Source organism: Henckelia pumila, chromosome 1 (assembly GCF_033568475.1).
Source record: "Henckelia pumila isolate YLH828 chromosome 1, ASM3356847v2, whole genome shotgun sequence".
Lineage (NCBI taxonomy): Eukaryota > Viridiplantae > Streptophyta > Magnoliopsida > Lamiales > Gesneriaceae > Henckelia > Henckelia pumila.
The window spans coordinates 114,230,642-114,257,029 of record NC_133120.1 but is presented as its reverse complement, the minus strand read 5'-3'; the positions used below and the strand labels follow the sequence as shown (position 1 = coordinate 114,257,029).

At 34.6% G+C, this 26,388-nt stretch overlaps 4 protein-coding genes and 1 pseudogene across 5 annotated transcripts; 3 read left to right on the top strand and 2 right to left on the bottom strand.

The window, feature by feature from the left end:
• Positions 1-585: 585 nt before the first annotated feature.
• On the bottom strand, positions 586-1,187 carry LOC140873108 (L10-interacting MYB domain-containing protein-like). Its single transcript, XM_073276090.1, has 3 exons — positions 1,167-1,187; positions 754-1,050; positions 586-657 (listed from the first exon to the last, which is right to left on the bottom strand). The coding sequence occupies exons 1-3, from the start codon at positions 1,185-1,187 to the stop codon at positions 586-588; spliced, it is 390 nt and encodes a 129-aa protein (XP_073132191.1).
• Positions 1,188-6,328: 5,141 nt separating this feature from the next.
• LOC140880999 (putative clathrin assembly protein At2g25430) lies at positions 6,329-8,979 on the top strand. Its single transcript, XM_073285940.1, has 2 exons — positions 6,329-6,468; positions 6,723-8,979. Exon 2 carries the CDS (start codon positions 6,743-6,745, stop codon positions 8,672-8,674), a length of 1,932 nt encoding a protein of 643 aa, XP_073142041.1. The 5' UTR covers positions 6,329-6,468; positions 6,723-6,742; the 3' UTR covers positions 8,675-8,979.
• A 7,984-nt stretch (positions 8,980-16,963) lies between these two features.
• LOC140873099 (protein OCTOPUS-like) lies at positions 16,964-18,898 on the top strand (annotated as a pseudogene).
• A 117-nt stretch (positions 18,899-19,015) lies between these two features.
• Positions 19,016-22,359, top strand: LOC140886244 (protein KINASE OF THE OUTER CHLOROPLAST MEMBRANE 1). 2 transcript variants are annotated; one of them, XM_073292764.1, is made up of 5 exons: positions 19,016-19,166; positions 19,772-20,144; positions 20,229-20,320; positions 20,422-20,895; positions 21,228-22,359. In XM_073292764.1, exons 2-5 carry the CDS (start codon positions 19,776-19,778, stop codon positions 22,162-22,164), a joined length of 1,872 nt encoding a protein of 623 aa, XP_073148865.1. In that variant the 5' UTR covers positions 19,016-19,166; positions 19,772-19,775; the 3' UTR covers positions 22,165-22,359. The 2 variants fall into 2 exon arrangements, with proteins under 2 accessions (XP_073148865.1, XP_073148874.1); XM_073292773.1 differs by having other exon boundaries at positions 19,020-19,195.
• A 401-nt stretch (positions 22,360-22,760) lies between these two features.
• LOC140890361 (uncharacterized) lies at positions 22,761-25,891 on the bottom strand. The gene is made up of 3 exons (XM_073298121.1): positions 25,794-25,891; positions 25,423-25,533; positions 22,761-25,237 (listed from the first exon to the last, which is right to left on the bottom strand). The coding sequence occupies exons 2-3, from the start codon at positions 25,471-25,473 to the stop codon at positions 22,964-22,966; spliced, it is 2,325 nt and encodes a 774-aa protein (XP_073154222.1). The 5' UTR covers positions 25,474-25,533; positions 25,794-25,891; the 3' UTR covers positions 22,761-22,963.
• Positions 25,892-26,388: the final 497 nt, after the last annotated feature.

The window sequence follows — 26,388 nt, the reverse complement described above, 5'->3', positions numbered from 1 at the left end:
CATTGTCATTATGATATGATTCTCCACGTGATGAATGAGCTGAAATAATTGAAGTAGTCCTTTGCATGTCTCTTTCCATCTGGTCTTGCAACCACTTTAGCCGTAAATCATCTCTCTTGATAGTTAAAAATAACTCTCTAACAGCATGTTTAAAAAACAACCGTGTTGTATACATCCACAAACTACCACTTTCTTCAATTCCAGACATACAATCTAAAATTTCCATGCAGTCTTTGATAGTGTACTGTCCCACATTTCCATTTGACACCCGAGATTATTGTGATTCACTCTCTATTGTATTAACCATCCGCTCTAGGCACTTTGAAATTTTTTCTGCAGTTGATGTTTTCTTTTGCTTTTTATGACGAACAGGAGCAGAAAATAGGTTGTTTCTAAGGTTACTTCTTCTAGAAGAACCAGTCTCCATGTTCGTTTGTTGTGTTTCATTTATTTCAGTTGTATGGTCAATGCCGGATCTGTAAATCTCGCTAGAATGTATATTGTCATCAGTAGGCTCATCTTGCAAGTGTGGTGCATTATTCCAGAGCTTGGTGCCCATATACTGTTCCCTGAAGCTACAACATCTTAAAATAGTAGATGTTGATCAGCAACTAGTATAGGTCCTCGCTCTCTGAACTTGGCTGCTTCAGGATGTTCCTAATAAAAATATAAAATTACATATTCATATGTTAAAGTGAGCAAGCATTAAAACAGTAAAATATATCATAAAAATTTCATATTTTTTAAACTCACCCGTATCTTTCGTTGCCACCACTCAGGAGTTGCATCCACGGTTCTCTTTTCATGGTTCCAACCTAGTCCAGTCTCTCCTCTCAGTAATGTTTTCCAAAGACCCCATTCCTTCTTCAAGCCATCACAACGATTTTTTAATTGTATCTTTGAATACTTAATGTTCGTAAAAACTTCAAATTTACAAATCAAATTTTCCCAACCAGTCCTGTTGAAGTGAGTACCGGGCTTATTCCCTGCTTGAAGCTCATCTACGCATATTCTAATAAATGCCTCAGTTTTTGCACGATCCCAACTTGCCTTCCCAATATGCTCATTAATTCACATATTTTGTTGTCTACTAGAATCAATGCTTTGAGATGGTTGTGACCGTAGTGGTAATAATGATTGTGAATGCATCTCAAAAAACTTCTAACCCAAGGCATTTGGGAATCCATTACTACACATCATAAATCAAACAATGGTGGTTGAATGCGTTAAAATATGTGGTAAAAAAATATGCCAACATCCATGGAATACTAATAAATCAAGAGAAACATTATATCAACTACATTAATGCTTGATCCTTCTGCCCATTCCTTAAACGAGATTCTTAAATTAAATCTTATCCAAAATTAGCTCTTGAGTCTTGATGCTCACAATATTTTATTCAGCCTACTCATTATTCCTTCCACCAAATCCCTATATTAATCACAAATTAATCCATAATCAAATCTAGCTATTAATTATTAAATCAAACATTATTTTTTTAACCGAAACAATGTAATTGTGTTCTGAAAAATTATAGACCGATCATCCAAAACTATTTTTTTCTTTGGATTCTGTATTTTAAAGCATAACGCAAACACAGTTTAATAATGGTAAATTCAGCCGCCAAAAGGATTCCAAGCTACAACAAATTTGAACAAAGAAAAATCATCAACGAGAGCAAAATATGTTTAATATAGTTTATACAATCAAAATTCCGTTCATATATATATATATATAAAATAAGAAAATCGAGGAAGAATCTAGAATTAACCTTCGATTGATGTTAGATAATCTTCAGCTCAAGTCGTCGCCGGTAGTCGCAGGAATCCGCCGGCGAATTCTGAAGGTGGCATGAATTCGATAAAAGCAAAAATCGCCTCTGTCGCGGCTAATTTGTGAAGAGGCGTGAATGAGGAGAAAAATTAGGTCATACGAAGTCTGGGGTAATTACGTAATATTATAATTTTGTTAAGGGTATAAATGACAACTTATAATTTTAGACCTTAAACAAAAAATCAGAAGCTAAAAAAAGCATCAAATTTGAGCTTATTGCTTTTGGCTAAAAATTGTAGAAGCTACAGCATAATTTAATATTCTCAAACACTCAAAATCACTTTTATGTGGCTAAAAGCTAAGAATCACTTTGCAAAAGCCCTACCAAACACTCCCTTAATCTTACATACTTTGTGTCCATGGGGTGTTCAAGCAGGGGTGGTCCTAAGGCCCTAAGCAAAGTTTAAACTATGGGCCCTTTGGTATTAACTTAAAAATTTATATATATATAAATTCGAATAACATAATTAAAATAAACCAAAATACATAAATCAATAAAGTACACAAATGAAAGAAGGTTTAAATAATTTTTCAAAATATTTTAATCAAAAAAAAATATTATTTAAAATTGGTTCTTCTTATGTTTTTTGAAACAAAATCATCAATTATGTCATCATAAGATATATTTTTCAATATATTTTTTTTTATGCAGAGGATCGTGAAATCATTCGGGTTTTTTTGACTCATTGTGGTTCTCAAATAAAATTTCAATAATTTTAACTTGGAAAAACTTTTCTCAACTGATAATACAGTCACAGGAATAGTCAATAAAATTTGATACGCAACCATGATCATAGAAAAAATATTCATTTTCACACCTGCAATCCTCGAATTTTCAAAATCTATGTGACATTAGAAAAAATATTAACATCTTACCTTAAACCAAAATAATGTGAACAAAAACATTAAATCAAAATAAGATTAAACAATATATCAAAATTCGAAAATAAAATAAATTTGAACAAGAGTCTTCTAATTCATACCTTGGATCGTTTTGTTGAATGCGTTTGTGTATTTTCGTAAATTTTGTATTTCTCTATTTTCTGAATTCTTAAACTATTGATAGTCAATTCACGTAATCGCACACAACCACAAACTAACAAAATGACAAAGTATTATCGAAACTCTCAAAATTAAAAACTCAAACCTTTCTTTTATGTGGATGAATTTTGTGTGAGAGCATAATATATAAATTTATATATAAATAAATATAAATATAATAATTTTTTTTTAAAAAAAAATTTGGGGCCCCACCCTTGAGCGCGGGCCCTGGCTGCCCAGGGCCATGGCCGCCCCTGTGTTCAAGTGGGTGTAGTAGGTGAACTCTTGGTTAGAGGTCAAAAGTTTGATTTTTATTGCCAACATTTTCTTGGACTAGCCTGTCACACATGGTTTGCCCAATGTGGTTTACCTTACTAGCGTAGTTTGCAGGCTATTGCGAGGGTTTACTCACAACGCACAGAAAGATAGCGACTGCGGATTTTCACGTAAAAAAAAAACACCGAGCCACAAAATTAAATTAGATCGCGTGAAAATCAATTTTATACAAAATATCAGAGAATTTATAATTGCAACTATGTTACTTGATGTATATGCACAAAATAATGATCATTATAATGTTTGTACATGTATTCTAACATAAAGATGATTAGGAAGAGCACTATTGATTTATTAGGTACAAATTTTTTTTTAAAAAAAAGGTCAGCTATAATTTTAAACTAAGTTAATTAAAAATTGGAGTACATATTTTCGAGCAATCAAATTTGAAAAATAAAATTATTGCACGTTTTAATTATTTTTATCTATTTTGATATAAAATTTGAGCGACCAAAAATATATATAACATCACTATTTATTAAATTATGTATCGTTTTTAAATATTTTAATGTGTTGATGTTTCTTCACCACTTCAAACTCATGAATAATTGAATTAGTACTAAAATTTTAAGAAATCTTTTTTTTTCAATGTACATTATTAATTTAATATTCATTATTTTAATTTCAATAATAGGTGAAGTATAAACTTTAGTTCAAGAAAATTAAATATATACACCTTAAAAGTTGGAAGGCAGGAATTCAAAATTGACATCGTGAAATTAATAGAGATTTGGACATAAGAGAAATATATGTGGAGAATTGATTTAAATTGGATTATAACTAATATTAAATTTTTTTTTATCAAATTATAATTATATATATATATCAGTCATGATCCACTGCACACCAAAGTGCAGGGATTTTATGTGCACCGCGGGATGTTCGTGCGAACATCTAAAAAAAAATCAGATGTTCGCGAAAACATCTCAGATGTTCACGCGAACATCACATGGTACACACAAAATCCCTGCACACTGGTGTGCAAGGGAACAAGATTATATATATATCTATCTTTAATATCGTGGACCACCGCACCCCTACAAGGCTACAAACTCAAAAGTTTTGCATTAACGAGTGAGTGGTCATATATCTACGGGACGTTCTATAATCCACCGGGTGAATTAATTCACCCGGTGGATCTGGGCCATTTATGGGGCCCGAGCCCCATGAAAAGGAGCCAGGGCCCCACATAATTATGTGAAACTCGAGCTGTTGGATGGTGGATGTTTCACCCTGTGCAACATAGAATAAACCTATAGCTACACTCTATTTAGACACACTCACATGTATTATTATATATATAAATACTTACAAGAAATGTCAGGATAGAATTATTTGCATTATTTTAAATATTTTATCTAACAAATTGATAAAAAAAATCACCTAATTCAATGTTTAGTTGTTTATGGAATTATTTTGATATGTTTTTTTTTCACTTATTTGTCACAAATGTTACTTATTAATATCGCATTGGATCCAATCAATCAAAAGTCGAGTTAGATGAATTTCCCATTACGACTGATAAAATTATTCAGATATATATCTTTTTGGGCTAATTGCATTTACACCCCCTGTGAAAAGTCTAAAAGACATAAAACTCCCTAAGAAATATTAATAGGCTAATGCATCCCTCAGTTTTTTAAAATGTAGCACATTTCACCCCTATGTTATACAAACTCGGGCACATTTATATCCTCTCATAGGGGTTTTTATGCTGATTTTTTTAAAACATAAGATCTAACATGCTATTAATTTTACACATGGTGTTTTATGCCTTTTAAACTTTTCACAGGGGGTGTGAATGCAATTAGCCCATATCTTCTCTGGTGGCAAGATTCGAAAGTCAAATTTTACTCACAGAAAAATAACCTTTTTGAGTTATTTATGGTTGCCTCATTTTTTTTCCAAGTAAAAAAGCAAAAAAAAAATTAAATAAATGTTATTCTAAAGAAAAAAAGATTTAATGAACGTAAATTTTATTCATACTCCACCAATTTTCTATAATTTTTGAAACGAAGTTAAAACTTAAAATCCAAGTCCATAATCTTGTCGTTTTAACAAAAGTCAAGAGCTAAAACTAACATTTGTGGGGCATAAGTGCTTAGTAGACCGTGATTGTAGTGCTTATGAGAAAAAAATAATCAAAATATTACTGTATTTGTTTTTTTTTAAAAAAAATATTACTGTATTTGAGAGAAAAAAATTTGTTTTAATCCGAATGGGTCGATTAAATGATAACAAAAGGGTGGTATCCTAACATTATACATGACGATCAAATTTTAATTTGGTTATAAAATTTAATTTGATCATATTATATGTATCTTATACCCCGAAATTAATTTTGTATTTATTTTAAAATTTTAAAAGCACAAAACTTCGACGCGCTTCGTTGAGGTCTAGTTTTAAGTTTTTCGAGCTTAAACAGGTTTAGTATGAATTTAAACGTACAAGCACATTTTTAATTTTTGCTATAATTTTAATTAATTTAAGTCAAAAATTAAACAACATGATAAAATTACCATAAATATAACATTTAATGTATGTTTAAAATTTTAAACAATATATATATATATATATATATATATATTTATAAAAATATTTTCACTAAAAAAATGAAAAATTTCATTAAAAAAGTTGTTTAATCGAGTTTGAGCATATTAAAACTTAAATGAGAATAAAATCATGTTTGATAACTTCTAAAAAGCAATTATCGACTATTCTTAACAAATTTCAAACATTAACTAAACGTGACTGAATTGAACTTTGCGGAACACTGAATTTTAAGGTTATGTTGACGTGAAGTGGAACAAAAGAAGTATCAACGGGTCTGAACTCTTTTCAAAATCAAGATTTGAATTTAGGCCCGTATGTATGTTCCTGGGATAATGGGCCTCTTCATGTAAGAACCCAAATTTGGAATATATTATCCTTTCAGATTCACAGTTGGCTTTTAATTTATTTAAAGATATTTTTGTTTGATGCAACTTCAACTTTACTTGGTTGGTGTTTAGTGCGGTAATAAGTAATTGATGAAAGTGAGGCTAATCTATGGTGTCCGGATTCCAAATCTACATTTAAATCCACTTCTTAAATTTACAAGCACCAAAAACTCGCACCAAATCTGGAATTTTGCTTCGAGTGATTTTGGCAGTCGGCCTTTTGTGTTTTTTGCACCCTAGATCTCTCCGCGCGTGAATTCTTGTTCTTTTCTGGGGATCAGGAACTGCTGTTCGTGTCAGATCTACCTGCTGTTTGGAGGTGAATTCCTGAACTGTAATTTCTTTCTTTTTTTTGTTTTTGTTTTTGTTTTGGGTTTGAAGTCAATAAACTTTAAGAGAATTGCTGGCTGCATCAGCCAATTTATCCACCGTGTTTCGGCTTTGTGTTGAGGTTGATGGATGAAAGCTACTGGAGGGCTATGAAGTGTTTGATGGAATGACTGTTCTCTTAGTTGGTTTTTTTGTAACTTTCTTTCTTTCTTTCTTTTTACGTTGTTGGCTGTCGGTGATTAGGAGTGAAGCGATTTGAAGCTATGGCTCCCAGCACGATACGCAAGGCCATCGGGGCTGTGAAGGATCAAACGAGCATTGGAATAGCGAAAGTTTCGAGCAACATGGCGCCGGAGCTTGAAGTGGCCATAGTCAAAGCCACCAGCCACGATGATGACCCTGCCTCGGAGAAATATATAAGAGAGATTATTCATTTAACCTCTTTGTCGAGGGGGTATGTTGGCGCCTGTGTCGTTGCTGTGTCTAAGAGATTGGGAAAGACTCGTGATTGGATTGTTGCTCTTAAGTGCTTGATGCTCACCCACCGCTTGCTCAACGATGGTGATGCTAATTTTAAGCATGAGATTATGTATGCTACCAGAAGAGGGACAAGATTGTTAAACTTGTCTGATTTCCGTGACGAGGCACATTCTAATTCATGGGATCATTCAGCTTTCGTGAGGACGTATGCTTTGTACTTGGATCAGAGGCTAGACTTGATGGTTTACGAGCGGAAGCAGGGTGGACAAGGAGGTGAAGTGGAGAGATTTGGGTCTAGGGATGACAGATATAATTATAAATCGCCGCCAGGACCAAATCGGGGATACGATTATGATTACAATGAGTTCCGAGATGAGCCAAACTATGGGATGCGTAGATCAAGGTCATCCGGGGATGTGAGAGAGGGTGAACAGGATAGGAAAGATGTCACCCCATTGAGAGAAATGAATCCCGAAAGAATTTTTGGGAAGATGGGTCATTTGCAGAGGATATTGGATCGATTTTTGTCTTGTCGGCCCACGGGTGTGGCTAAGAATGAGAGGATGATTTTGGTTGCTTTATATATGATTGTGAAGGAGAGCTTTAAGCTATATGCAGACGTGTGTGAGGTTCTGGCTGTGCTCTTGGATAAATTCTTTGATATGGATTATCAAGATTGTGTAAAGGCTTTCGATGCTTATGCTAGTGCGGCGAAGCAGATCGATGAGCTGGTGGGATTCTATAACTGGTGCAAGGATATTGGTGCGGCAAGGTCATCAGAGTATCCGGAAGTACAAAAAATTTCTGGCAAGGTGTTGGAGACTTTGGAGGAATTTGTGAGGGACAGGGCAAATGCGGTTAAGAGTCCTGAAAGGAAGGTTGAGAGCCAGTCAATTCCTCAGGCAGAGGAAGAGCCACTGCCAGATATGAATGAGATAAAGGCGCTGCCTCCACCGGAGAACTATACTCCCCCACCACCACCTGAGCCGGAACCTCCTAAACCTGTGGTACAGGAGACTGGGGATTTGGTGGACTTGAGGGAGGAGGGAGTGACTGCTGATGCTCAAGGTAATAGGTTAGCTTTGGCACTGTTTGCTGGACCAGTGGCAAACAATGGAAATGGCTCATGGGAAGCTTTCTCGTCCAGTGGAGAGCCAGAAATGACTTCTGCTTGGCAAAATCCAGCTGCCGAGAGTGGAAAGGCCGATTGGGAATTAGCTTTGGTCGAGTCTGCAAGTCATTTGTCTAAACAGAAGGCCGCGATGGGTGGTGGACTTGATCCTTTGTTGTTGAATGGTATGTATGATCAGGGAATGGTTAGGCAACATGTGAGTACTACCCAATTGGGTGGTGGTAGTGCAAGCAGTGTGGCATTGCTGGGTCCTGGAAGTAGTAAAACACCTGTTTTGGCTCTTCCTGCACCGGATGGAACAGTCCAGGCAGTTGGACAAGATCCGTTTGCTGCATCTCTGAGCATTCCCCCACCTTCATATGTTCAGATGGCAGAGATGGAAAAAAAGCAGCATTTCCTGACGCAGGAGCAGATGGTGTGGCAACAGTATTCTAGAGAGGGCATGCAGGGCCAAGCTAGTTTGAACAAGATTGGGGGAGGTGGATACTATGCTCCAGGTGTACACCCGATTATGCCTTACGGAATGCCACCAGTAAATGGAGCTGGATTTCCTCATTCCGGGTTATACTACACTACTCAGTGATTTTTCAAATAAATTCCTCTGTACTTTAGATTACTCTTGTTTTGTTTTGTGTTCCACAGTATTTTATCTATGTGATAACCTGCTATTGTGCATGCTTATGGAGATATAAAGAGGGTTGAGGATGAGAGAAACTGAGTTGAAGCGATTATTGATTTATTGTGGAGGGAGTTCGTTTTCCCAGTGATCTGTAGTCTACTTAGTACATTTCTTTTATGGTTTCTGTAAATTTGTTTTGGATTTCTTGATACTTAAGCTAATATTCTACTTGCACTAGTATACTAAATTTTTTTGTTCTAAGTAATATTGTATCTTGCCAATCATTCATGGTTAATTGTTATGATCTTTTGTCTTATTGTATTATCATATTTTGGGATGTTATGCAAGTCTTTCAAGTGTTTTTACATTTTCTGGACTGGAAGTTGTTTGAGCTGCATGTCTTACTGTTGCACACAATTGTGGTCCGCAGTATAGTTGATGAAAAAGTAGTGAGTTATGGACTTGTGCATGACGAGAATTGTGCCTTTTCTTAAATTCTCCGTGGCATTAGTAACCCAAAAGTATGAAGATTGATGCCTTCTAGACTGTAGTTAACAAATTTTTCCGGACGACTACGTTTTCTTCGCGCCTTATCGCATGGTTGATCTAAGTTAAATTTGAAGAACCTCACCCTTTTATTGTGGTTTACAACGCCAAGCTGCTCGAATTTGTTTTGCTTGCCAAAATCTGAATCCATTGATTTAATATATGTTTTGTTGGAGGATTTTCAAAAAGTCACTCTTGATTTAAATTCGTCTCAATTTGGCATACCCTTCAAAGCAATTGTTCAATGGGTCGGTGCCAAACAACTTTATTTAGGTAGTCTCTCTCAATACTATCAATTGACACTTGCATTTTCTCGTTCTCTAATATTTGAAACGCAACGGGAAATTGTCAAAGAGTGGGAGGATGGATTATTCTTATTTATTGCTTGTTACTCAGTAAATGATAAAATAAATAAAATCCTGACGCAATCCCATTTTGGCCTCAAAAGAGAGCGACCTTTTATTGGTATTATAACTATTATTATTATTAAGCTAACTATTGTATTGGATTATTTAGCATCTTGATCTTAGTTTATAACTAAAAGGTTGTCTTCTTAATCCATTTTGACAGCTGCCTAAGAAAACCGACAGGCTTGTAAAGATTTATTGCTCCAACCTCGAGTGAGTTGGACTGGTTTGCATATGCGGTTCTGCGTTTGTCTTGATGCATATTTGTTGTCATCTTGGATTCCATGTGTTTGTGCCTATATATTGATGTGATGTTCCCACCTGCTTCCACTCTTTGTTTATCCTAACATGTGATGACGCCTTCTATTCTCATTTTCATTAACATTTGGTCGATTGCATTTTAATCGAACGTTGGATAAAACAATGATGTCTATTGCGTTGAACGATGACCTTAAGGGATAACCAAGATGAAACATAAGTAGTAGCCACTGCTCGACGAATGTTAGTTTAGAAAAAGCTTAAGTTATTATTATTATTATTATTATTATTATTACTCTTAGGACACGGGAATATGTATTTATTGTTTTTTTGATGCACGTTGAGTAAACTCTGGTATCATACAATAGCCTGCAAATTATATTAGTCAAGCAAACCGCATTGACTAAGCCCTATGCGAAAGTTTCACTCGAGAAAAGGTTGGTAGAAAAAATCGAACTTCTGATAATTTGTCAAACGTTCACACACTTCAGCAATTTGGACACTGCACTAGGATAAGAAGCTTTAGCAGATTGGTGCTGGGATGGAATGGTTGAAAAAATATATGCATCATCTTTGTTACTTTGAAAAAATTTAAGTTTATAAGCAATTATTCATCAAACATCAAATTTAAGCTTGTAGCATCTTTAAACTTCTATTTCCAAACACTACATGTTTTAGCTTCTCATCAACTTTTAAATAAGCTCTACAAGAAGCACTTTTAAATAAGCAAAAGCTCTCCAAAACACTCCCTAAATAACAAAAATGATACATATGTAATTATCATCCAAAATCATAGACCGATCATCCAAAAGTATTTTTTTTTTTTTGGATTTTGTATTTTAAAGCATAACGCAAACTCAGTTTAATAATGGTAAATCCAGCCGTCAAAAGGATTCCAAGCTACAACAAATTTGAACAAAGACAAATCATCAACGGGAGCAAAATATGTTTAATATTGTTCATACAATCAAAATTCCGTTCATATATATAAAAAAGAAGAAAATCGAAGAAGAATCTAGAATTAACCTTCGATTGATGTTAGATAATCTCCAGATCAAGTCCTCGCCGGTAGTCGCAGGAATCCGCCGGTGATTTCTGAAGGTGGCATGAATTCGATAAAAGCAAAAATCGCCTCTGTCGCGCCGATTTGGGAAGAGGCGTGAAAATGACTGAAAAATTAGGTCATACAAAGTCTGGGGTAATTACGTAATATTATAAGTTTGTTAAGGGTATAAATGACAACTTATAATTTTAAACCTTAAACAAAAAATCAGAAGCTAAAAAAACATCAAATTTGAGCTTATTGCTTTTGGCTAAAAATTGTAGAAGTTACAACATAATTTAATATTCTCAAACACTTAAAATCACTTTTATGTAGCTAAAAGCTGAGAATCACTTTGCAAAAGCTCCATCAAACACTCCCTTAGTAGCCACTTTCATCACAAATTATTACCAAATAAGAATGTATCATTGATATGCTGATTTGTACTCGAAAACAAAATGAATTGATCGATCAAACTGGTCAGCATCGTTGCTGACAACTCGAAGAAGGTAAAATGGCCAGCCCCTCATTGTGTGTATATTGAATTTTATAGCTTAAAACTTCACAAACTGAAAAATTATTCTTTTTGGGGGCCAAAATGAGTTTTTCATATATTTGTTTTCAACAACTGTGGTTTGTCTCTCTTCTAAAGTACTACTTGAGTACACGTAACCTTGCTCTCAAATCAATCAATTCTTCGGGATATACATATAATTGCTATATAACCAACCCAATAATCATGTTGTAATAATTGTGCTTTGTCCAGTTTAATATAGTATGACCCATCTTAATTTTATCTTAATTTGTTGAACGGAGTATATATGTTTAAGAATGTATAATTCATATTTATACATTCTTTGCATATACATTGTTATGTACAACTATTAAAAATGAAAAAAAAAAAAAAAAAAGAGAAGCATGCGATGGTGTCAGAGGCGGAGCCAGAAATAAATGAAAGGGTGGCTAAGATTTTTGAAAAAATCAATGTATCAATAAAATTCATAGAAAGGGGTGGTTAAGATTTTTGAAAAATGAATGTATCAATAAAATTCATAGAATATATCAAAAGTAATACATAAAAATGGGTTGGGTTTAATCAATTTGGGCCGAAGATGTAAAAGATTTTTTTTAAAAATAAATTATATATCCAATATGGGCCAAAAATAAGCCTGGGCTGCAGCCCAGGCTTATGGCATCCCCTCTATCCGCCCCTGGATGGTGCTATAATAAACTTCGTTTGGCTCATAATAGTATGATCATAAAACTTATATGAAACGATCTTATTGGTCAATTTTATGAGACATGTATATTACTCGACCATGAAATATATTCATTATATTTCTATGTCAAAATATCACTCTTTATCATAGATATGAATCAAATCGACCAGTCTCACGAAATGTAGATCTGTGAGACCGTATCTAGTATGATAAATGATGCATAACACTGCTTATTTGTAGAACTTAAGCAAATCATCATTTATTCATAATGAATAATCGATCAATATCTACTCTTTTGTGATGCCGATAATGGTGAATAAACTATAATTGCCACAGATCTTTGGCCTTGGCCTAGTAGTCTCTGAAGAAGTAAATCCTGTTTCCAAAATACGAAAAACAAAAATAATAAGAGGTGTTATAAAATGAGAAAAGATAGAGGAGAAGAGAATAGAATAGAGAGAAAATTGAGTTCTAAGAATGACTTAGAACTATCTCATTCATAATTGAAAACCTCTATTTATAGGATACAATTATAAGATACAAATATGTAAACATATAAGATTGAGATATCTATCTTAACAAAAAATCTATCTTGATAATCATCTATATTCGAAATCATATCATAACACTCCCCCTTAGATGATTATTACCGTTTAGCAATATGTTTGCTTGGGAACTTCATGGAGACTCAAGTGTTACTTCGTTAAAACCTTGACAGTAAAACCCTGTGGGACAAAAACTTGAGCGAAGGAAAAATAGTACAACAATTGATACTTCTTCTTGGATGTCTCCTGACGACAGATGCGTCTCGTTAAAACCTTACTAGAAAAATCCAATGGGACAAAAACCCAGTGAAGGAAAAAGAGTATGCCATCTTTTGCTTCTTGCTAACTGTTTCGATAAAAACCTTGTTATGAAAATCCAGTTGGGAAAAATCATGAACGAGTCATACAGAGTACAGTCTGAATTACTCCCCCTATTGCAAACAATATCAAGTGAATCTTTAAGTCGTTGTCCGATCTTTCCTGTAATTTTTCAAAATTTTACATCGGTAATATCCTTATGAAAATATTGACCACATTATCTTCAATTGATACTTATATATGGTACTTCAGGACTGAATATCTTTTGAGCATTAAATGGTCAAATAACCATCAATGGATATAACATATCCGTGTAAATGTATTTTTAGTACTTTGTTGTGTACTATGATTAATTAACATACATTCTTTCTGGGAAATATCGAATATATGGCTAAAAAAAACTTCAAATATTTTAAGTTTTCATCTCATGTGTATATTTCAAATACTTGACAGCTTTATTAAATTCTTCTGAAGTACTAGCCGATTGTATCACACGTATCTGGATTATTTTTAACCCATTTATTGACTTACATAGCTTTATTGAAAATATATTCACGGAGGTTGAATCTAATTTTATTTGACACTTCAAATATTTCAGAGATTTTCTGAATCATATAGATACTTAGTCAACATATTCATGACAATATAACTGGTTTCTCATAGTCAACTTCAAGTTTGTATGAAAAATCTCATGTTATAAGTAGGGATTTACATTTTATGATATTCATATCCTTTTTGTCGTACGAAAACTCATTGTTGTCTTACCGAGATTTCATAAATATTCTTCAAGAATAATGTTATCTTTATTTTATTGATCGATCCTTCTTCAAATCTATTCTTCTGGAGCTTTCGATCATTTTTTTCTTATATATTTTTCTTTCGTGATATAATATCTTTGAGCTAATTGTTCGACCATGTTCTGGCGTATTTCAGAGTTACTTGCAAGTATGATGGTCCAACTAGGACATTGATATCATAATTTTCAGATACCTAAACCTCTTCAGGGTTTTTACTATTATTTATGTCACGATCTCTTCAAGACGACCTGTCTTCTTAATGTTGACATATTAGTTATTTCTCATTTTTTGAGTAAAAATTATTGGTTTAGATTTAAAACCAATTAGGAAGCAAGAAAACATATTAGGAAGCGAGAAAACATAAATTGTTCAACTGAAATACTTACAATAACTAATATATCTCATCTATAAACACATTACATCAAATAAGGTATTTGAAAACTAAACTTTGAATATCGGGTTCATTATATATATATATATATATATATATATATATATATATAATACATTCTCATTGATATATATTTAACTTCTATGTTCCTCCCCCTCAATGTTGGAAAATATTGCTTAACTTAAATAACAATTGAGAAATCGTTTCAAAAAAATATCATTGTTATTGATTCGAAATACTGAATCATAAGAATCAAAGTATTTCCAACATTTCTTCAGTCTCTTCAGGAGATTTTTTGTCGTGTATTTAACGCACAATCAATAACTTTTAACCTATAAAATTTGGCTTTGAGCCAAAACTAATAATAATCAGTTAGCATAATATTTACAATATTTGCTGCAGGCAACATATCACACCCTCAAAATATGACGTCTTATAATCAATGATCTGGTCGTTCATTGGAGGCATTTAATAATTAATCGACCAAACCATTTTTTCTATTGTATGTTCTGGAAATTATTCTCAGTAAGTTAGTTTGAAAACATCAGGTTGCGAGTCGTGAGCTCACGTTTATAATTAATTTTTATTCCAAAAAATATAGGGATTCGGTACCAGTTTGAACTATTGATAGTTACACTATTAACACATAAGAATTATTGAATTAATATTAGAATCCTCTAGTTCTTTGGTTCAAAAATCATCTTATTTATCAATCCAAGAACTTCTGGTTAATTGAATAATATCATTGTATAATATCAATAATTTAATACTTGTAATGTCAAAACCAATCAGATATGTCAAACTGTGAAAATATTTGTATCAATAAGTTTTACAGGTATCTAAATTTCTAGTTTGCGATACCAAATTTAAGTTTATGACATCAACAAACTTTTATTTACAATATTAATAAACTTCAGGTTTACAATATCAGTAAATTACAATGTCAATAAACTCTTGGTTTATTGTGATATCTATTTTATCATATTGACATTGATACAATACTATTTTGATAATTGAGTTTATGTACCACTCAATTTTATTTTGATATATGTTGGATAAATTGTTTCGATATTATATTTATGTACGAGACACAAAAATAATATTCACTCTCAACAATAAAAGTTATTTTTTTTCTTCAAGAAAATTCATATTAACTCTTCTAGAATACAGGAGCTCTTCTAGAGCAATTTTTTTAATAACATACTATATTGAATGAATATTGTCATTGGATTTCAAAAACCCAAATACTATTAAACATATCATTTTCCATTGATAACCAAATGATCTTCTGGATCTTTAATACGTCCATGTTAAGTTACTTTGAAAATATAATTTGGGTAGTAATCAATTTCTTCCACAAATTATATATCATGTTTTATACAAACCCTTTTAACGTATTTCATGTACGATTTAGTAACTTCTTATGCCAAATATGTTGAATATAAATATCGAGTCCTTTAAGTACTTAAATCTTAATTCACCGCGGGTGAATTATTATTTCTTTGAAATGACAAAATCGTAATGATCTTCTGAATCATTTAATAAATACATATTAGGTTACGATGAAAATATTATTTGAGTATGTACCAATTTTCTCCACGAATTTATATCATTGAAATATGTAAAATATTTTAACATATATGTACGATATTTTGTATATATGAATATGAGAAATCAATATACATCTAGTATAATATTCGATTAAGATATTTTTTTATCGTACTACATGTACGAATATTTTTTTACAATACTTGAAACATATAGTTTTCAAATATCTAAGTCGATATTTTATAATCTGTATATAATATATCAATATCATTCATTATATTAATAGACCTTGTATATTAGTTCAAATATTGATAAAGTTCAAATCAATATTTTTTAATTTTAGGATATTATGCGTCTTTTATTTTGCATCAATATTATTCAAAAAAATTGACATATACTAGATCTTTGTATTAATATTCTGTAGAAATATTGATAAATATTTAGATTTTATATCAATATTCTACATGAATATAGATAGATCTTTATCATCATTATTCATGATTGTTGATAAACCTAAAATAATTAATTTTCAAAAATATTGATAGATTGTTATCTTATGTCAATATTATTTATGAATATTGATAGATCTTATATCGATATAAATCTATGTTGTTTCTGTACCATGATTGAATATATAAATATAATATTTATTATAATATGTGTTATTCGAGAAAACAATATAAATATATATTTATAATTTACAATAAATCAATATTTTTTGAGAATATTAGCGAATTTGTATGTTATTTTAATATATTCTTGAAGAACATTAACAAATCTTACATACTCCATAAATAATTTTAAAAATATCGATAAATATTTTATTGTGCATCAATATCCTTCAAAAATATTTAAAATAAATAATTTTTAAAATATTGACAATTTTTAGATGATATATTATTAATCGATACAAATCGTAATTAATATTCTTCAGGATCGTTGCTAGATCTAAAATAACATTTTTAAGAAATTGATAATCTTTATATCAAAAAATATATATATATATATATATATTAGAAATATTAATAGATCGATCTTATATCTTTAAATTCTAACTCTAATATTTTTCAGGAATGTTGATAGATATAAAATCAATATTTTTCAGAAATATTGAAAATTTTTCAATATATCTTTGATAAATATTCTTGACGAATACCGATAGATATCATATCAATAATCTTATGGACGTGTTAAAGAGTAATATTTTTTCGAAAATATCGATAAATAATATATAATCCTTCTTCGAGAGCAATAATCAATAAATATATATTTATAATCAAATTAATATTCTTTAAAAATATACAAAATACAAACATGTAGATAGATAATATTGAGATATATATCTTTAACAAAAAAATCTATCTTTGATAATCATTTATATTCAAATTAATATGATAACTAGAAAAAGATTTTAAATTGAAAAAAAAAAAAAGGAAAGGAAAGAGTAGATATTCGTTTGTGCAGAGAAGAATATGGCGTACGTTACCACACCGTTTCAATTGGGGAAAATTGATAAATTGGTCCTGTAAGTTTATCACATTTGGATATTGGTACGATATCTTTGTCATCTTTGATTTAAGTCCATTATCTTTAAATTATTTAGAAATTTGGTCCTTTTCTATATTAATTGCTGATTTGGCATATTTTCTAGTTGACAATGAAGAATTGAACTGGTGTTTTGGCCACATCACACGTTCACATAAAATGTAATATACACGTCATATTATTTATTATTTATTCCAGAAAAACATAAACCCTTCTCCCCTCTCTCATACGCATCGGCCCAAGAAAATTCCCTTCCCTCGTCGGCGTCGAAAGCAAACATCGTCCTTCCTCCTCCACCTCCTCCTCCGCAGCCAGTTAATAACGGCCCGAATCACAAGTCGTTTTTACCCGATCTGCGTCGCACGAAGTTTTTTTTTGCTTCCAAGAACGAAGCTTTAAACCTAACTTTTGAGCAGCCTCTGTTTTCATCATCTTCTTCTCATCAAAACCTCTTGAGTAGCCAAAAAATCGAATCTTGTATAATGAATGCCCGTTTGGAGAAAACAGAAAACGAGGAAGATTTTAATGATCTTGAAAATGTGGAGGATGGTGTTGTGTTATTGGATGATTCTGGTGGTGGTGTAGATGTAGATGAAATTATACCCTTCCAAGTTTCCGATTTGGAAAATTTGAGAAATGTGGTTGAGGTTGAGGTGAATGGTAGTAAGATTGTGGAAGAAGAGGTGTTGTGTATCAGTGTGAGTAATTTGAAGCCTATGAAAGACCATATAAATCTTGATAGTCAGGAGAAGAAGAGTTCAAGTGGGGGTTTTTGGGCTGCAGCCTCTGTTTTCAGCAAGAAATGGCAGAAGTGGAAACAAAAGCAAAAGGTGAAGAAGTAATAGTGGCAAAATCAGAGCTACATTACTTGTCGAGAAACCGATTTCGAGATAGTGTAGGGAGACACGGTCTGAGATTGCTGATTATGGATTTGGGAGGAGGTCTTGTGACACCAATCCCCGGTTTTCTCTAGATGTTGGGAGAATCAGTTTTGATGATCCTAGATACTCCTTTGATGGCCTCGAGCTTCTTGGGATGGATATGTGATTGACTAATTTGGAGGAGTTTTCCTAGAATGGCACCTATGCTTTATGTGATGGAGGATGCCCCTGCTGTGCACGTGTTATGCTCGGACATGCAAATTCCAGTTGAGAAGCCATCAAGAAATTTTGCAAATGAAGATGAGGGTGTGCCTGGAGAGTCTGTGCAGACCAAAGAGTATTATTCCTGACTCTTCATAAAAAAGGAGGAAGAGTCTTGATAGGTCTAGTTTGATTAGGAAGACTGCGGCCGCCATGGTAGCTGAGATTGATGAACTGAAGATGGTTTCGAATGCGAAGGTCTCACCCACTACTGTCGACTAATTTCAAGGGACAGAAGTGGTAGTTGGGGAACGAGGTCTGAGGGATTCGAATTCAAACTCTTTGAGGGAAGGGTTTTAAGTTTTTCTGTAATAAATTATATGATGTGTGCATTAAATTCCACGTGTATGTATGATGTGGCCAAAACACATGTTCAATTCTTCATTGTCATCCAGAAAACATGCCAAATCGGCAATCATGATAAAAAAAGGACCAAATTCCTAAACAATTTAAAGATAGTGCACTTAAATAAAAGATGACAAAGATATCGGACCAAAATCCAAAAGTGTTAAACTTACAGGACTAATTTATCAATTTTCCCTTTCAATTGAGATGACTTCTCACTCGTTCTTTTCTTCTCTAGATTATATAATTTCGTTACCCTGATTTATTACTCAGCTCTCCATTTGTCGAATTTACTTTCTTGTCTTTTATCCCTTTTTCTTCTCAATCTTTTTCGGCTTCGGACAATCGCACGGTAAGCTTTCTGGCCTGCTCGATTCATGGGTATGCGTCTTTTTTTTTTTTGGTATGTTTACGGGTTCTGACAATTCTGGAATTTTTCATCGGGGCTTCGAATTTGCTGGCTTTTTATGGATTTGGTTGAAAATGGAGTTTAAAAATTGATGGGTTTTTAGCTAAATATCACCGGGTATACAGATTTTCTGATGTAACCGAGGAAGACCACTGTGAGCTAATTCCCAAGTATTAACCCTTTCGTCTACCAAATTCAAAAAGGAGAGATGAGTTTTGGAAATTGTGTTTTGGGAAACGATCTTTGTTGGGTCATTTTCAGACGTTCAGTTGTTTCCAGAATATATGTTTTTTTCTTGATTGCTGCTTTTTCTTTTTTTCTTTTGGTGTCAACACATGAAGTATATTTTTAACCATTTGACCAGAAGAAGTGGTGGGTCGTTGCCTTTAAAATGGGGATGGCCAATGATTAGTTTTATGATCCATACAAATGATACTTATACGACTTGGTAGTTGGTTCTATCAGTTTTCTCTGTATTCCAAGCTTATGGCTATGGCAGAGGTGTCAGCTTATATATATATATATATATTTTGTCATCAATATTCTAGGAAAATGTCTGGACAAGTTGCCAATCGGCCAGCATCTCCATTTGATTTTGAGATTATTGAAGGAGATCCCGGTGACAGCAGTGGTAGTACGGTCATAGCATCATCTAACAGGATTAATCCATGGATTGACCCTGCAAAAATCAAACTCAGGCACAGAATTGGTAGAGGGCCTTTTGGTGATGTTTGGCTGGCAACTCATCATCGTGCATCTGAAGACTATGAAGAGTATCATGAAGTTGCTGTTAAAATGTTACGGCCCATCAAGGAAGATAGCATTGGAGATGCCTTGAACAAGTTGGATTATCTTATGTCCAAATGCCAAGGACTCGAAACAGTTTGTTGGCTTTATGGACTTTCTGTTATAAATAAGAAAGTGAGTTTGTTGCTTGAACTTGCGTTATAATGCTTAGAAAGTGGATATTCATGATATAATGTGCAGTGTGTTCATTCGTTCTAGATATGCATTGTCATGAAATTTTATGAGGGCTCAGTTGGAGACAAAATGGCTCGACTCAAGGGGGGAAAGCTGTCGTTAAGTGATGTTTTGAGGTTATATCTGCCAAACATAATTACGGAATTTTCTTTTAATAGTAATGCATGAAAGTGCTTTGTAACTTTTTGCGTCTTCCCCCATGATTATGTCTTAACAGATACGGAGCGGATCTTGCTCAAGGAGTAATGGACCTGCACGCTAAAGGGATTATTGTTTTGAATCTTAAACCTTGTAATTTTCTTTTAAATGGGAATGACAAGGCCGTTGTTGGGGATGTTGGTTTACCGTATGCGCTATTAGGGATATCATTTCCATGGACGGACATGGCTCGGAGACTTGGTACTCCCAATTACATGGCTCCAGAACAATGGGAGCCGGAAGTAAGAGGTCCTATATCTGTTGAAACTGATTCATGGGGATTTGGTTGTAGCATATTGGAGATACTAACTGGAGTTCAGCCTTGGAATGGCAAATCTGCTAATGAAATGTACAAATTGGTTGTGGACAAGCAAGAAAAACCTCCTATTCCAAGTGGTCTTCCTCCTGCGGTTGAGAATGTCATTATAGGTTGCTTTGAGTATGATTTCAGGAGTCGCCCTGTGATGGCAGATATTTTGCATGCATTTAAAAGGTATCTTCTGTTATTGTTGTTTTGCAATAAATCTGTCAAAAGAAAATATTCCTCTAGGGCTTTCAAAGTACCTGACATGCGCTAAGATAATTTTTCCGTCTCTGTTATACAACATTGAAGTGGCACTCAATTGAGTTGTCTGCTGGTAGAGTTTTAATGCCAAGTAAATGTGTAGTATCTACCCGTTGAAAGAGTGCATGTACTATTTGGTTTTTTTCAGTTAACTTTCAGATTCATATGCTTGCATGAGGCTATCTCTGCAAGTTTGTTTTCTCTTTCTAGTGATTTTTTAAAGCATTTTGAAACTAACTACTATTTTGCTGACTGGACAGCTCACAGAATGCAGTTTATCAGGATGGAGTCTGGACAGGTATTGAAAGTAGAATGATCAGGGAGAAACCAGGTGGTGTTGGTTATACTGAATGGTTTCTTGCGAAGGATCATCTGCAAGTGCTCGACACTGTTCGATCTAGGAAATCACCCAACTCCCACAACCTGGTAAATATGAATATTCCAGAGGGGACTGTAGTTGGTCTGGAACGTGATAGTGACCAAGATGGTTATGTTTTAGTGAGGGTGCATGGCATCCATGACCCAATCAGAGTTCATGTTTCCACATTAGAAAGGGTCACATTTGGACTGGCTGCTGGAGATTGGGTTCGATTGAAGAAAGAAGACAAGAAGCATTCGCCTGTGGGTGTTCTTCATTCCATCAGCCGTGAGGGAAGAGTAGATGTTGCATTTATAGGACTAGAGACTCTTTGGAAGGGTAACTACTCGGAATTCCAGATGGCAAAACCTTATTGTGTGGGGCAGTTTGTGAAGCTGAAATCCAGTGTGTTTAGCCCTCGGTTTGAATGGCCTCGCAAAAGAGGTGGGGAGTGGGCAACAGGGAGAATTTGTCAAGTGCTTCCAAATGGCTGTCTCATTGCCAAGTTTCCTGGTAAATTTAAAATTGGTGATGAGAAGAGCAGTTTCTTGGCTGATCCAGCTGAAGCAGAACTGATTTCATTCGACACTTGCCCCACTGTGGTTAAAAAGTATCAACATCTAGAGGATTTTCACTGGGCTATCAGGCCTATACTGATTGCATTAGGTCTATTTACTGCAATGAAGTTTGGCCTTTTCGTTGGTAAGAAAGTGGGGAGATCAAAGGCAAAGAAAGGAAAAAGCAATCCTGGGGTTCAAGACGACAGTCAAACCGTGGAAGGTCAGAGTTCCAGCAACACTGCATGGCGTCCTCCGAAGGTTGCTAACATTTTCAGATAAGGTGTCACTATGTCAACTCTTGAACAATAAAAAACGTCACGTATTGTACAGTTCGTATATATTTTTACCTTGAACCTGATCATGAACCTTCTCTGCTCCCAACCCGGTTCTCTTTTCTCACAAGTTCTTTACTTTGGACTGGAATAGTTGAAATAGCGAATTATTGTTGTAAATTGAAGATCTGTGTTTCCCTTACCTCTACTTTGTCAACTTGTGGTAGTTCGTGCGATTTGTTCATGAATGCAATGTGTGGGCTCATGTGACCCCGTCGTAGTCATATGATCAACACTTAGGACATTGCCTTCATTCTTTTTTTATATACTGTCCGTTAGTGTCAGCATTATTGTACGCCTGGAAACACGCACACAACTAAAATAAACAAATTTTAGTATTGTTGAGTGATTCGATGCTACCCTTGGGTTATTATCCGAAAAGGGACACGTGAATATCATGCCGCAAAAACAAAAAAAAAAAACAGACCATCGAACAAACTATTATTTCGGATAATTTGGAGCCTAATATTTAAGTAATAGATTTTCGTGGATATAATTGCATAGGCTGCCACATAAATATGGCTGGAGTCTTGTATATGATTTTTGTTCTCCATAAAGTTTATTTACTGATTTAAAAAAGAAACAAGTTACTGTACACACAAGAAAATTCCTATATCGGTGGAAGCCTTGTGCACGAAAAAAGAATATCATCTTTGTTGGTACACAGCAAATTCAACCTAGTATCAACTACAACAAACAATTGGTTAGTTGTCTACTCAGTCAGCTCGAGAATTGAACAGTTGACTCTACTGGCTCGTATCACTGGCGATTCCGGCTTCCCTGACAAGCCGCTCCGTCAAAGTCAGGAGCCGAGAAACTTCTTCTTTTATTTCCCCAGAACACTCGGGGCCATTAGCCATATTCATTGTAGTCCCAGAACCCATATGCATAGAGAGATCTGTATCATGATCATAATCGCCCTCTACGTTCAAACCTGTGTTATTCAGAAGTTGTCGACTCATTTCCGTGATTTTATGGAGTGCACTAGTTGCAGCTTCGACTTGCAGTTGTGCTGCTTCCAGTTGGAGTTTCTCAGTCACAAGCTCCCCGACGCTCTTTTCACCTATTGTTTCTTGTGCCGATGCATAAAGTAGTTTAAGATCATCTTGGTCGCGCATTACTTCTCCCTTTAATGTCGTTATCTCCTCCTCTTTGGCATTCAGTTTCCCGAGTACCAACTTAAGCTCTTCATCTTTAAGAGTCAGAGCTGTCCGTGCGTTAAGAACTTCCATTTCCATTGTTTTCAGGCTCTCTCTGGCGAACTCAAGCTCAGCTTCAATCTGCTTCTTCTGCCAATTAAGACTATCACCAGGTGGTCCATCTACTAATGATGGTGACAATGTGTCGTTAATCTGGCCAAGCCCGCTTGGTGTGTTAGATGACAGAACCATTTCATTTGTGAGATCAACAATTCGCTCCACCATCGTCTCAGCTTCAGAGAATTTCAACTTTGTCAAATTGATTTCTTGGTGCATTATTTGTACATGTTCCTCTTTCTCCTTCAGGATGGAAATGGCTTCGCTAAGCTCGTCTTCTCTCCCTAGTAAAACCTCCTTAAGTTTTGAAATCTCCTGGTTTACTGCCTCCAGCATATTGTTTGCATATGAAAGTTCTGAATCCCTGTCTTTCAATATAAGCTTAAGAGACTCCTGCTCAGACTTCAAATGCTGAATCTCCTGCCTAGCCTCCGCTAATTCCGATTCTTTAGTCATAAGGAGGACCTGTTTTTCCTCGAATTGAGCATTCTTATGGCCTAGCACCTCCCGAAGTGCTGTCAGTACTTGAAATGATTCTTTCAAGGCCGATCTTCCCTTATCCAATTCCTTTCGCAATTCAACTACATGTTCTTTTTGCATGGATAAATCCCTTTGAAGCTCCCTGTTTTGAGCTTCAGTAACCCTGAGTTTCACTCTTTCGCTCTCAACTTCTGCCATGGCATCTCTCAGACTTGTCATATACGATGTTACGGCCCCCCTTTGCTCCTCAAGTTCTGCGAGCTGTTTTTCCAGCAGCTGCTCTTGGCCTTCCATTTTCTCTCTCGAGATAGATAAAGCATTCTGAGATGAAACTAGTTCAGATCTCACATCTGAAAGAAACTTTCTCACTCTTTCAAACTCCTCTCGAGTTTCATTTGCTTCCATAACACGCTTCGCTTTCTCTTCCTCTAGCCTTTTCAATTCCTCCCGTACTATTAGCCAATCCATAGTTTGCTTCTCCAGTTTAGCTTCAGCAACTTTCAACTTTTCAGCTTCACTTGCCTGCATTATTTTATAACCTTCTAACTCTTCTTCTTTTCTTTTAATTACTCCCCGGATACGCTGGAGCTCATTTTCTTGCTTCTCGACAATCTTATTTGCTTCATCCAGGAGCCTGGCCTTGGACCTAATTTCCGATTCAGCATTCGCAACCTCTTCACTCCTCTTCGTCCATTCCTTTTCAAGCTTTCCAATTTCCTCTGTTTTTACAGATAGTGCCAACCGGGTAGCCGAAATCTCCTCATCCCTCTCCTTGAGTCGCAGCTTAAGTTCACCAATTTCCGCAGCTTGAGAAACCAAGTCCATATGAGCTTGTCTCAGCTCCTCCTCTACCTTTTCCTGCCTCAGCCTGGCAATTCCCATCTCCGCCTCTCTATGCTCCAACTCCGTCTTGGCCCGATACATTTCATCGCGTTCCAGCGAAATCTTTCTTTCTGCATCTTGTAGATCTTCCTCTTTCTTCTTCAAGGCAGACAAAACAGCCTGAAGATCCGTTTCCAGCTTCCCCAAATTCAATCCCAGCTCATATACTTGAGGTGAACCAGGATCTCTCCCTATCCGTTCCTCCAACCTCTGCGTTTCCGCAAACAACCTCTCTAGAAGAACCCTTGCCGGTTCCGTGGCGCCATTGTCACTGAGGCCGTATGACCTCTGCCTATTCACCACTGATCTGACAATCCACGAGTATTTACCTTTCCTTCTATTTGGCCTCGGAAACTCCAATCTTCTTTGCTTCCCATGGCCGGGATCCGACGCATAACACAACTACACAGAAAAACAAGAAAATCTAAGCCCACCATTTTTACAGCTACCAACTCAAAACAGAGAACGCAAACTTTTAACTTTATCCAATTCATATCGCAAGAAACAAACTTCAACTCATTACTCATCTAATTTCAACATTCCAAACTACATTATAAACTTGAATAGAGAAAGATGGATGGAAAGACCTTGGGAAGCGGAGGAGGAGAAGCGATGGAAAAGGAAGCAGAGAGCGGCATTGTTGGTGTCCTCCTTCATATGTGAATGTGATCTTCACCAGAATCAGCCAGCCGCCATTACTGCATCATCATCATCATCATAATCACCCTCGTGGTACCCCACAAATCAAGGAACGACACTCTTTGAATCTTGATTCAGATTTGAGATTATTGGCAGGGAAAATGAATGGGTCTGTGATTCAAACACTGATTCCCAGTAATTTTCATCCACAATTCAAGAATTTTGATGGGTGCCTCGTGAATTTATCAGTTTGTACAGTATGTTATCATAAAACAATATAATAAAATGTATCTCGAATTAATTGATTAATGATTCTTACATTAGTTTTTGCGGATAAGCGAGTGAATCATATGACACGTCCTCTTTTCTTATCACCGCTAAAAAACGCCAACTTTCATGATCTTGCTTCTAGTCTCATCCTTGGTGCACGCCAACTGTATGGTTTACATTGAATTTTTTTATTTCTTTATTATTTCTTGTTTTTTCTTCTTCTTTTTTTTTCCCTTTTTTTTTTCCTTTTTTTCTCTTTTTTTTTCTGAATTGGTTTTCTGAACAAGATGAAGCACAAGTAATCGATTATTAATTGATACTATTTAGATAGTATTTGCAACCTCTAAATAGAGATTCTTTTAACAAATTACCTTAATTTTGTGCGATAAAATCTGTCAATATGTTAGCGGACCGATTAAGGCAAAAATTGTCCACTTAAGCTCACCTGCTTTTTGCTATTTAACTGAATTTTTTGGCCGATAGGTAACAATGAGATGAGACGCATGATAGTACATTAGGTTGAAATGATATTTTGGTCTTGCATTTTGAAAAGGAGTATCCGATTAGGTCTCTTCACTTTTATGAGAAAATCTCATGGATTTTTATACATGGGATTGTCAATTCTACTCATATTTATATTAAAA